The sequence below is a fragment of the Eurypyga helias genome, unplaced genomic scaffold (genome assembly GCF_000690775.1).
Source record: "Eurypyga helias isolate BGI_N326 unplaced genomic scaffold, ASM69077v1 scaffold21113, whole genome shotgun sequence".
NCBI lineage: Eukaryota > Metazoa > Chordata > Aves > Eurypygiformes > Eurypygidae > Eurypyga > Eurypyga helias.
The window spans coordinates 30,050-43,007 of record NW_010243348.1 but is presented as its reverse complement, the minus strand read 5'-3'; the positions used below and the strand labels follow the sequence as shown (position 1 = coordinate 43,007).

The 12,958-nt window shown below is 40.6% G+C and overlaps 1 protein-coding gene across 1 annotated transcript in view; it reads right to left on the bottom strand.

Annotated features, from left to right (window-relative positions):
• Positions 1-501: 501 nt before the first annotated feature.
• EIF2AK3 (eukaryotic translation initiation factor 2-alpha kinase 3) overlaps positions 502-12,958 on the bottom strand; it is a gene marked incomplete at its 5' end in the record, with an annotated part of 36,313 nt that continues 23,856 nt past the window's right edge. Inside the window, 7 exons of the mRNA XM_010149383.1 lie at positions 502-678; positions 1,764-1,826; positions 4,191-4,292; positions 4,831-4,998; positions 9,274-10,036; positions 11,037-11,186; positions 12,456-12,578. Coding sequence (XP_010147685.1) covers positions 502-678; positions 1,764-1,826; positions 4,191-4,292; positions 4,831-4,998; positions 9,274-10,036; positions 11,037-11,186; positions 12,456-12,578 — 1,546 coding nt within the window. The remainder of the gene's footprint in view (positions 679-1,763; positions 1,827-4,190; positions 4,293-4,830; positions 4,999-9,273; positions 10,037-11,036; positions 11,187-12,455; positions 12,579-12,958) is intronic.

The following is a 12,958-nucleotide window of genomic DNA, read 5'->3' as shown; positions in this document are numbered from 1 at the left end:
TTTGCTTTAAAAATAGTGCAGATTCCCAGTTTACCACCAGGGACAAAAATGGAGTCATAGTTCATTTCAAAATCATCTTCACCAAAGAGCAAGTGATCCAGATAGATACTCACTAGGCTTAGAGACTGTAATTTGCTCTATAAAAATACAGTATTTTAATTCTATTTACATGTTACAGATCTCTCACTTACCCAGCAAGCTGAACGTTTACAAGCTTCAAAAAAAACCCAACAAACCCCCAAAAGACAATAATGGAGCACAACATCGGTAAGCGCAGTAGCTGGACCCATCCGCCTAGGAGAGTTAAGGTAAGAGAAATGGAATGTGAAAAGCGTGGTTACTGGTTTTCGTTGGCTGTCAAAGTAACATGTCTTATACATGAAAGATGGCAAAAAACGTTTAAGTAAACTAGTTCCAAGATAAACATTCTGCATCACAGGATCCTTCTGCTGAACAATCCCTGTAAAACCTGCCGAGTGGAAGAAGTGATCCTGAGGATAATTATTTGCTTGGTTGTCTGGAATGCTTATTTCCTGATAAACTCATTGTCCGTGACCTCTGCCTAAGCACTGGTTTTGGTGGGAGTTCCAAGTCTTCAAATACAGGATTTTCTATGATTGCTGCAGCCTCTGGTCTTTCAGTGGGACTTGGAGAGAGCATGCCCTTCACCATGGTGTACTGAAAGAAAACATGACATGTGCTACATGAACCAAGTGATAAATTCTTTCTTTCTTGATGTTCTGACTTTAACTGTGGCTATATGAACAAGTAGGAAATGTCCCCAATTGATTTCTGATTAATCTGGGTATTAGTGTTTTGGCACAGTGGTTAGAAGTGCATTAAACATTTGAAAATGTATCACTGTGCATCCATTAAACTACCTTTACTGTCAAGGGCTACAATCAATTTGGCAAATCAAATCTGACCCAAGATTCAATAGAGTTCTAAAACCTTGACATTATTTGCAATCAAAATAATTTAAAAAATATGAAGTATAATTTATTACTAACTTTTAGCTTCATGTTCAATCCATGCAGTAATTTTTCACAGTGAATTAGAGGTTTCCCTTTAAATATACAGGTAGTTTGAATATTTGCCTCAATTTTAATCAGAATTAGTGTCCTGCTCCAGCTGAGCACAGCATAGCACGTTCCCCTGAGGAGCCTGTGGCTGAAAAGCAAGAGAGCCTAAGCCTCATTTAGCTTGGTAGCCTGAAGCTCCCATGAAAAACTGAAAGCATCTCAGCGTTTTATTGGAGAGGTTTTGTACATCCCCTCCTCTTTATCTGCCACCGTGTCGCTGTAAGGATCTGCCTAACAAGCACGCAGCACCATTTGCTCATACGGCTTCCCGCTTGAGAACCCCAGTTCCTGAAGCGGGATTCCCATACAGCCATGGTGCTACCCAGAGCCTCCCCTTTACCTGTCTAGAACTCTGCACTTTCTCTCTGTGAATATGGATTTGTTGCAAGAAATCACGTCAGGATGAGTGTGAAATGGAATGACAGCAAGTGACAAAGGGAAGCCAGGTAACCTTGTATAGTTACTGGGGGTAAACTGTGTGACAGAAGTATCATCATCCACACTACAATGAGGGTATAGCTTTGAAGCATAGAAAAGTACAGGGATAAAGAAATGCACCTCAATAACATGAAAGCTATGCTTTTTTTCTCCACTTTTATCTGCAAAGCAATTGGAAAGCAAAGAAAAAAAGCTACCATTATTAAAGAAAAAGCTACAATTAACAGCATCAGATATACTTACCTCTTGTGCATATTTCTGAGTGAACAACGGTGGAAAATTCAAATTTCTAACATCACTTAAGGTCTGCAAAAAATATTTAAAAAAAAAAAGTGTATAGTTTCCAAAATAATATTATTCAGTAGTAATACTCTATTATTCCACAAAAAATATATAAACTTTGCAAACAAATCAGCCTGATTAAAAAATCTTGGTTTAAAGTCTTGCCTCAGTGGTTAAAAATAACAACATGCTTAAATGGGTGAGTTGCTGCTTCCCTAAGTATACAGCCTGCACTGGGAATCATGTTAGAAGAATAATTCTCTCTGCAGTTTTGAATCATCCAGATACACAAACTTGTACTTTTCTCACTTTGGCTCAACAAAGCCAGCAAATCTGGGCACGACCCAAAATCCCCAAGATCACCTACACCAGTATTAAGACACGTGAAATGACTGGCTTTGTCTAACAATGTAAGCGCTAGGCTTTAGTTAGTGTTTATGGTGTAACAAGCAGGTAGCTCGGCAGTTCACACTCTACTTCTGCGTCCTTGCAAGGTGGCTGCTCCCCTTCAGCGTTTCCTCCATAACAGGCACACCAGCTCCATCTAGTGACACTTTTTCCCATGTTCAGGCACACAATTATTCACAGCAGGCTACCTTATGACTTCAGGTTCTGTAATTTCCAGCAACCCTTGGCCCACTTTAGCATGTTCTTAGCGCAGATGGGCAATATTTAGCAATTTATTTATTTTAGGAGGGATCTCCTTTATAAAGGTTTGAGCACAAAATATAAGAACCCTGAAGTTAAAACAGAATTCAATTCATCATTACTCCTCCAAAAGTATAAATTGACCAGTTAATAGTGACGGGCAACAGTAAAACTCTGAGAGAACTGAGGTTTATGACTATGAAGTGCTTCAAAAAATTATTCTCCTTCTCTATCAATTCAGCCTGCATTTAGTGATCCGTTTTCAAACACCCAATTTGGAAATAAGGTGCGCTGCCGTAGACTGCTACCAGCCTGAGACAGAGGCAGGTCTCGCACTCCTCCTCTGAGGATTTTTCCAGCCTTTTGTCACAGATTCCTAGAATTTTCTGGGCTACCTGGTCAGGCAGAGCACGCTTTGCTCCAGCAAGCAGTGCTAATGCTTGGCTGATGCCAATGAAAACTTCAGCATAGCAACTCAGAAACACTACTGAAGTAGCTGAACTCCAGAACTTGACATACAGGGGTGGGGGTTTCTTTCTGATTTTGTCAAAAAGAGTAGAATGACAGTGAAAAATCATGGGAAATTAGGGCACTCCTTCTGCCCTCTTATGAAGTAAAGCATCAGAGTTAGATGTAATTTAGGGTTCACTCCGATTACTTGCTTTGCTCCTACACTTAGGACAGTAACTGGAAGGGGAAAGCTTGTAGTCGCTGCTGCAGGAGATCTGGAGCATCCAGCATTGCTCTGTATCGGGTATGTGTCTCAGTAAAATTGATTTTATTTAGGGAAACTGAAACTGGGTTCAGTACAAGGGGTTCAAATTAAGCACTGTCATTCCTCCTCTAGCCTACCATGAAAAGTCAGAGTGTGTTAAGCAAGAGAACACAACATCACCACAGGTGGTGTTCAGGATGTATTCTGGTATGGTTCAAGCTGCTTCTTCTATCTCTGCTAAAATCAATCCCTCTTCACATGAGAATTTAACCACCGCAATACAGATTTGTATATATAAAAATATATGTTTCAACCCTACCTATAAATGATAAATATAGGTTATGACTCTTTCTTTCCTACATAGGTCACTGGTCACCACAAAGAAGAGGAAAAACCTTTTCTGGCTGTAGTCCCTGTTCTCTATGAACTTGTTCCTGAGCCAGATGGATCTGACATGCATTCTAACAGCTGGGAAGAGTTGTTACACACCACCAAACCTCCCAGATTCACAGTGGGTGCAATGCCAGTCATCAGTTACTGGGAAGATTATGCTTGAAGCTGAGTGAGACGCACAGCTAAGACTTGCTACAGGAAAAGGAACGGCAATTTTTCACTAAGTGCATTTGGGTGAAAAAACACTGCAGATACAAATGAAGGAAGAAATTATCAAAAAAATGCACAGCATGGTTCCAGTTCCTGAATGAAAAACAAACCGGCAGGCTTAAAGTCACAAGCTATCTTTGTTGCTTGAGTTCTTGAATATCCTAGTTCAATAGTTTCTCTTACTTGGCTTGACAACAGAGGAGCTTTGTAAAGAAATTAAGGCCTCAATTCAACTGCACACATTAAGAAGACTGCAATTTATTTTCAGTGATTCAGGGGGTCTGTACAAGGCTGATAAAAAAGTTGTGCTCCTAATTGCAAGTTTTTTCAAAACTGAGAAGAATCTCTTCCAAGCGTTTCACCAAGAGAATAGCTATTTTAAACAAGTGATCAAACTGAGGACAGTCCAACACCATACATACCCTGACCCTCTCCATCTGCGTGCTGAAGGGATAAAGCAGCTCAAAGAGAATCAGTCCCAAAGAGAAGATATCCACCTTGTGCGAATAGGTGTTCCCACAGATCTGAAAATTGAAAATTAGGGTTACATTAATCAAGCTACTCACCGTATGTCAGTATGTACAACATAAACAACCCCCTTTCAAGTCAACATACAAAGTGATTAGCCCTGTGCCGTGCAGAGAACTCCAGGACAGGCACACTAGCAAACAATGAGTTTTGGGTGAGCAAGGTCCTGATCATCAGCTCCTCTTTGCAGACCCAACTGCAAAGTAAAATGTTTCAACTTCCACCTCATGTGCAGTAGTGTGTCCTTGCTCAATTGACTTGAGTATTATACAGCTGTCTTTCTACTACATTAAAAGCAAGATAAATGAATGCATCCAAGTACAAATCATTAGCCAATTTTTGCTGTAATAAATATATATAGTAAAATACTAATTTTGGACTTCAATTTAGCTTAAAACTCTACTTTGATGAGAAAGAATTTAAGTAACCTGTTTGCAACAATTTACTGGAAGGAGTGCCTGATCTTCGAGCTCCTGGGAATTCAGGTGTCTTCCAGGCACTGCCAGATACAGCTTTAGAGCAGAGAGCACAAACCTGTTCTGGGCTCATGTAGAGTTTGGTCCCTACTTGTCCTGTGTGCCTGGCATAAGCTGGCATTGGGGTAAGTACTGATTCCTCCTCCTCATCTTGGTCCATAGCTGTTACCAGTCCAAAATCCCCAACCTTTACTATGTCATCCATTGTGAAAAATATATTGGAAGGCTAAGAAAACAAAACAGGTGAAAAGAAAAAAATACATAAGTAATAAGTCTCTATGTTTCAGTAGATACAACATTTTGTTCTCATTCGGATAAGCCATGCTGTCAAGGGTAAAAATGCTCATTCAACGTCAGGTTAGCAGAACCAGCTAAGAATCTTTGCTATTCAGGGAACTCCTGCATTAACTTGTACCCTTCCCGACACTCGGACTGCTTATTCCTTGTCTTCCAGTAGAGGCTTACTAACACTACGTGAGTCTGATGAGTAACAGGCACAAAAGTCAACAGCTGCAGAGAACAGCACAGATAAGTTATCCATCTCTCCATCACATGGCAAATTCACACCAGATGCTGGAGTTCTGACTCTTAGTCTTTCTTATTCTAATCTCTGAGTGCTAGACACATTTGTCTTCTTATTAACCATCACGTAGTACGTCATCTTAATGTTAAATTATAGATAGGCTGGAAGCCTGGGAACAAAGTCTGCTTTTCAGTCTGCTGTGCAGTTTAACTGCGGGAACAGCTGTTTGCATAACAGAATTGAAAATTCATTTCTGATAGAAGCTTAAGAACTTTGCGATTCACAAGAGCAGCAACAGTGATGATCTGGCTTAACTCTCCTTTGCCAGGTACCACCATCCTTGCCTTAACCTCCTGATAGAAGGGACTGGACTGAGATGCTCCCTTGCTAATGGCACATATATATCATCAGATTTTTCAAGAGATTGGCATTCTGGCTGATAGAAAAGCACACACCAAATGAATGATTACTTCTTTGAAACGTGACCGCTCCACCTGAGTTACAAATAAAGACAGACACACAGTTTGGGGGGAAAAACAGACTGATCCTGCAAGGGGGCAGAAGCAGCAGGATTATGTACGGGGAGAGGGGGAAGGTGTGGTAAAAAGAGGCAGGTGGTGCTGGGCAAGTTCCTCTCAGAGCTCTTGGACCTTCAAGGCTGGGAGAACATGGTCCATGCTTTGTTGACATAAACCCTCGAACAGGAGGAAGCAGACAGATACAGGGCAATATTTTTCCACGAGATTAAAGGACTACAAAGCTGACCTATCTCAAAGTCCATCTGACTTCCTCAGTTAAAGACAAACCTGCCCTGTGCAACAGAGAAAGAGAGAAAAAATGCTGCTTCTTTTTTTAAGCAATGGACAGCTCTGAGATAAGCACTACAGAAACAGTTAGGTCTAACTTGTTAGGTCCACAGTGCACATATCCTGCCTCTGTAACTGCCTTCTGAGCCAGGTCTTACGTCCCACTCTATTTTCCTGTAACTAATGTTACACCCTTCAGAGTCATCACTCACTTAGTGCACAAAAGCTACTACCCTGCAAACCCACAGCATCTCCAGGCTCTCTCTGAGGCACTTAAACAGGACCCACCCTCTGACTGCACACCCATGTTGCCAAAAATCTTTTTGTATGAGAATTCTAATGCTGAGGACATAAAGAGGGATTTATATACCATTGCTTTGATCTCCATTTCCCTCCTCCTCCAACAAACACAAAAGTCAACAGATGCTAACAGAAAGTTTGACGTCTTGTACTTCTCTGGCTGAAAACAGACGGTCTCTGAATGGGCTGGCATTTGTTTCTACAGAAAAGGAGACTGGACGCTGTGCTACAGCCAACTGCAGCAGAAACAGGACATCAAACCCACATTTGAGAAAGAGGAAGTCTAAGGCAGAGGCACACAATTTTGATTTAAATCAGAAGAATACAACCACCCTCCAGTTTAGTTACCTTACCACCTGGACAAAGAAATTACGCTCCAGACTCTTCAATCAGAATAAGAATCCACTTTTTTTCATGGATATGACTAATCTACTCACATAGCTAGAGGACTCCTGTTTAAGTCAATTAATGCTGCAAAATGTATCGAAGCCTGTTCTCGCAGTTGTATGAAACTCATTGTTTCTTTTGAGCTGTCAAGCACAGCCAACAGCTTACCCTGGGAATAACAGTAAATCCACCTGACTGACTTCTGTCTCTGTACGTCATCTTCTTCAAAAGAATTTGAACTGTGACCTATTCACTTGCCTACCTAAATTCCTGCCATCTTGTCATTATGGTATCTCTGATAGCAGGAGCCTAATTACTGCATCTCAATGTGTGCTCTCAATTTAAATGTTTAAGAGATCTTGAATCTTTTAATCTGCATGCATAGAAATTCATTTTCACAAAGGTCAGTGAGTTTCTGTTGGTGACAATGGGAGCAAGAACTGGCCTTTACTATCAGCTAGCTCTGCCTCTAGCAAAGACAAAACAGCTTTGCAGGTGATTTGCTTGTTAGTGCTGGCACAAACTCAGCGCTGCATGACCAATCTCTTGGACAAATTACAAAATCAGGTGAGATCTGTTCCAAGGAACTTCTAAAAACTACAGAAAAACATTAAATATGCTGGCTGTTGTTTTGACCAAATTAATACATAACAGACAAATAAACTTCCAGGATCCAAGAATAACATCTGTACAGGCATGTGAAGTTTTCTGGTGAGGGAAGTTGTTTGTTCAGGGAAAGCCTTTCCAATTTGTTTATACCAAGTAAACAAAATTTCTTATTCAAATTGCTCCCAAAATTGAGCTTTCAAAATGTTCCAACAAAATGCTACACAACTGCTAATTAAGACTAATACAGCTTTAAGTGAAGGTCTACACAAGCTTTACTGAACAGTGATGTCAGTGAAGACTGCAGAGAGTCACAGCTGACAGTATTGTTAAGAAAGGTTATTAATTAACTTGTGTAGCAACATACTAGTATAGCCATTTAATTACTTTTCTGGTCAGTTTCTCAAGCACTAAAGATTTTTCAGATAACTGAATTCAAGGTAATTGCTTAATGCTCCTGGGGAAAAAAAACAGTCGGATGGGTTCACGAGTTTTTCTAACTCTGACATATCCTTTCGGTGTCACCGAATTTGAATCCCCTTTTACCGCCACACCTGAGGTGGAATTTTTATCTTTTGTTTCTACCGATACCAAATGTTTACCACCTGAGAAGCTACAACAACGGTTATAATCATTTCAGTATTTGCTCCACTGAGGTGGGTATAAATGCCTCCTCAAATAAGCAAAGAGAATCAGGAACTGCCTCTCCACCGTTTGGCAAAAGCAATCCATTTCTCAGAGCTTGTAACAACTTCAGCTGAGCACTTTAATTACATTCTGGTATTTGGCAAGACATACTGACACTGCCAGTGCTAAAAGTTACAGCAAGATCAGACACTAACATAGGATCAGAAGCAAAATGAAAGGTGCAAAAAGTTAACTGCTGACTGACTTCAGTTAACATTACACACCACAAGTAGAAACCACCTTTCCCACTCTTAACTGGCTGGATGTTATCAGATGTTAGAAAGATTATGAATCCTTCAGGAAGCTGTGTTATGACAGTTAGCATTTACTCAGAATTCAACTCCAGGACAGTTTACCTTTCAACCCTAGTGCAGTAATACTTCATTTTTACTTCCTCTAACCCAGAGTAACACTGCTGCTTTCAGGCAGTATTACTACCGAAAGAAGGAGGAAAACACACAAATTATCTGCTTCACTTCAAACGGTAAAACAGGTTCCAAATTAGGTTCCTTTGCCACACGGCCCAGCAATGAACAACCCTGTATGAAGAAGCTGAGCTACAAATGCCACAAAGCAAATGCAGCTGATCTGTGCCAGCTACAACTCCTCTTGCTGTAAGACAGACTTTAATTGCAATAATTTAATTGCATTTATTTACTGGATCACTGCACCTCCAGCTTATTGTACAGACGTTAACTCAGCTTTCATAACACCCGTGCTGAGGTCACTGAGAGTCACTGTTTTAGCAGGATTTGTCTCCAGTGTTGTACTGCTCTCATACACAAAAAACTTATACCAGTTTTTTACATTCATGATCTGTCAGTTTAAAGCAGAACTTGACACTAAGCTGAACAGTCTGATGCTGCTGTATTAGGAATCTGGAATAGCAGATACTCATATTTGTAATGCAAAGGAGGGACAGCTACCCTGTGATGCTGTTTGAGTCAGCCCATGTATTTCAGGAGTTTCGCAGCACCAGAGACTTTTGTACGATACCTTGGGCACAGATAATCTGTTATGGTATCTCCAAAGACACTCTCACTACTAAACCAGAAAACCTTTGCTTACAGAACACAGACAGTGAGATAATCAGTTACAACCAGAATTTGGAAAGTCGAGGCATTCAGTGATAATCATGCCAATAGATTAAAAAAAACCCCAACATGTCCTACAGCACCCTATGAATACAAACCTTGAGATCCCTGTGCATCAATCCTTTGCTGTGCAGAAAGTCAACCGCTTCGGCTATCTGCAGAAATATCTGCAGGCACTCTGTCCTTTCCCTCTCCTCTATCATGCACCTTCTGCTCATCCAGTCTTTAAGGTTCTCTTTCCGGCAGAGCTGCATCTGGATGTAAAGATACACCTTTGGGGAAGTGGGCTTGACTTTTTCTGTAATATTTTTAGAAAGGTCCAGGCTTAAACTTGTTGGCCTTGGTGGAGAAACAGAGAGGGGACTTCCTGAAGATTTCTTATCGGATTCCTTTGTACTTTTTGCCTTACCCTCAGAAAGGTTTTCATCATGGGAAACATCAATTTTGTCTTCCTTACTAGAAGCGTTTCCACAACCAGAATCCTCAAACACAATAGAAGAGGAGGTCCCTTCCCTCAGGTGCACAACAGGAACAGCTGGAGGACAAATCTCCAAGGAGTGACCCAGCTCGTTACTGTTGACAGTACTGTCTTCCACATCACAGCCTGTAAGGACACTGTCCTGAAGGTTTAGTAGTGGATCTTCTGACTGGTGTAAATCCCTACTGTCCGTGGCAGAAAATTCCAGAGGAGAAAACTGGCTTCCAGATGAATCGGACTGACCGCAGGGTATTCCCACGGACCTTATCCTCTCCGATGATGTGGCAATAACTTCAACGTGCTCCTTAGTAGAAAATGGCTCTGTTCTGATCTTAAATGATGGGACGTCCATGGGACTGGGTGAACTGAGTGGCCAATCAGTGCTAGAACAACAAAATCGAGACATCAATAGTACAGAACTTCATTTCACCAGAAATGCATTTTCAGAGGCCCAGGTTTCAACAACTGCTACCTCTGAAAAGATAGTGTCATACCATGTCAGTAAATAACCACTCAAGTGTGGGAATCACTAATAAAAAAGGATGCTAAATCCTGTTTCTTTGTGAGGGTAATGTTTTCTCATTGAGAGAAGAGTGTTGATAAAGGAAAATTTAGCAAGCCCTACTGCCTGGATTCCCAACATGCAATCAGGCTCATCTTCGACTCAAAGAAATACAGGCCTTTACAGTATGCATTGCAATGACTATTTAAAGTGCCTTGGAAGAATTACAGCTGTGAAATGTAAAGGTCGCTGTATTATAAAAATTGTTGTTGGGCATGTTGAGACTGCTGAACAGTCTTGTATTAGGCCTCATTCTTTAAATGCTAGCGTACACCCACTTCTTCCTTTGTCTTAACATCCTCTAAATCCTTTAACTAATTTTCCATTTTTAACCTACTTCTACCAAGTTTTATAAATTGACACTCTAATCACCCCTCACAGATTGATGCTGAAATAAATTCACTGAACCACTGGAGTACTGAATGAGATCTATCTAAACCAAGGCAACAAGGAGGAGGAAAGCAGTAGAAAGGAACAAAGAGGACAGAAACGCCAAAGTTTAAAACTGAATCACAGTAGCAATGTTGCAACTCTCCAACTACCCACAGACTCAGTAACAGAAGTTAAATTAAGAAACTACAAGATGTTTCCTAAGTTGAAAGAAGGACCTTAACACAACACAGGACCACAAAAAATCGAGAGGCACTATGCATGTACAAATGTGATATATTTGTGCCTTCTTCACCTGAGAAGTTGACAAAGTAAATTAATACCTATCTCTTTCCTACATAGTCTCTTCATCCTCCTGGATCAGCTACCAGTTTTCCAGTTCTCATGATGGACAACCTCAATTACAATTGTTAAAAAAACCCACAGGTTACCTTTCATCTTTTAACCACTGTTCATCCATCTTTTCCTGCCAACTCTCAGGTGGAGCTTCCAGCCATGCGTTGAAATATCGAACAATACCTGGATGTTCAAGTTTAGCTAATGCCTTGACCTCTCGCATCACCTTTTCACGAGCCAAGTCCCTAGGATTTGGGGTGAGGAAAAGAAAAACAGAGACACGGTCACATTAAGCAATCAAATAGCACAGAAATTTCTGCAAAGGAATTAAATCAAAGCTAACCCACTATAAACCAAGCCAGTACTATTGCTCTTCACACCAAAAGGCAGGTATGTCTTAAATTCCCCAGAGTAACTCCTTTAGGTTAGAAATGTGGGGGAGCAGTATGTGCTCATAACGACTAAGTATTTAGTCGTCCCTTTTCGAATAGTTACAAGCAGCAAAACTGAGAAGGAAAGGTTCATCTTGTTCTCAACTGTTTACAAGGATAGAGAAAAAAAAAGACCACTAAAAAGCGATATTCTACAGGGATGTAGAAGACACTGACACAGAATAAGATAGAGAGTAATAACTTAGTATTTCTTTTTTAATTGGCGTAAGATCAGGAGACTGCATAAAGACTATCTCCATTCTATGGGCAGGAAAGCAGGTGGCCTGCTGCCTGACTGAAGTAAAGAGTCTCTCTTTGTAAGATCATAACTGTATCATATGAAGTCAGATGGTTTTATTTAATGGGTTTGAATATGCTTGAAAAAGAAGAATTTAGGCTACCCTAAATTTCTGAACAAAATCTTTAAGATTAAATAGTCACACTTATTTTAACACATTCAAAAAAAAAAAAAAAAAAGTAATTCTAGATTTCATAGCTTTACCCCCTCCCTCTACTGGCCTGCCTGTTGCTGTTCTAACTTGAGATTTCCAGAAGCAGTGTCTCCCATCTCCCACTAAAAGGAACTGCTGCAAGCTCTGTGTAGGGTAATTCAGCAGCATGGCTTGACCACCTATGACTGAGAGAAAAGGTAGGGGTTGTGGGACCAGAAAATGAAACAAATGGAGAAATGGAGTCAGAAAAGCTTTTGGGAAAGAGAAAGAAAGAGAACGTGGAGTAGGAAAGGTAAGGAGAGGAAGGAGAGAAGCAAATTAACAGTGCTACAAATAACTGGTCCTGTTATCAAAGGCTCTATTCATCAAGGAAATCAAAGGAGCTCCCATGTAGCTGCAGCATCCTCACAAGGGTCCTGCTATGCAAGTATTTTAGCCAAGCAGGTCACCCTTCTGTTGTGATTATATATGCCAAATTCTCGATGCCAAAACCAAGTCAGCCCCCCCCCAATTAAAAAGTATGTCCTTCATCCTAATGTAGTATCTGGGAAATCAGTTCAGGAACAGATGGTTCAGTGTAGGATGGGATCCCACCATTCATTCATTACTTCTCAACAAACTCATTCATTACCTGTTGGGTAAGCGGATCCTTTTGATAGCATAGTTGCAGTCATCCACTTTATTTTTGGCTTCAAAAACTACTCCAAAACCTCCACGACCCAGACACTGGATTGGTTCAAAATCTGTCAGATATCTGGGAGAACGGTATGAGGAAGGGACGGAAGAATGGAGGGAGGACAGAAAAGAAATATGCATTAGTGAAGATCGAAAAATAAAGTAATTTATGACTAAGAGTGAAACATTTCTGTACAGGCAAAGCATGCTGAACAATTGAAGCATTTCTTGTCTTTTTTCCCTGCCCTCCCACTGACACAATCAGATGGTTACCTATTTATGAAATGAACAGTCGCTGATTATGCCTTTATTCAGTGGCCACCACAACCCAGCAAGAGCTGTTACATGTGCACATCACAAACTGAAGCAGCTTTTCACAGTATCAGGTTGCTGGGTGTTTTATCCTAAGTTTCTATACCCAAACTAGGTGGTGACAGCTAAGTACCTTCTAAATCATCA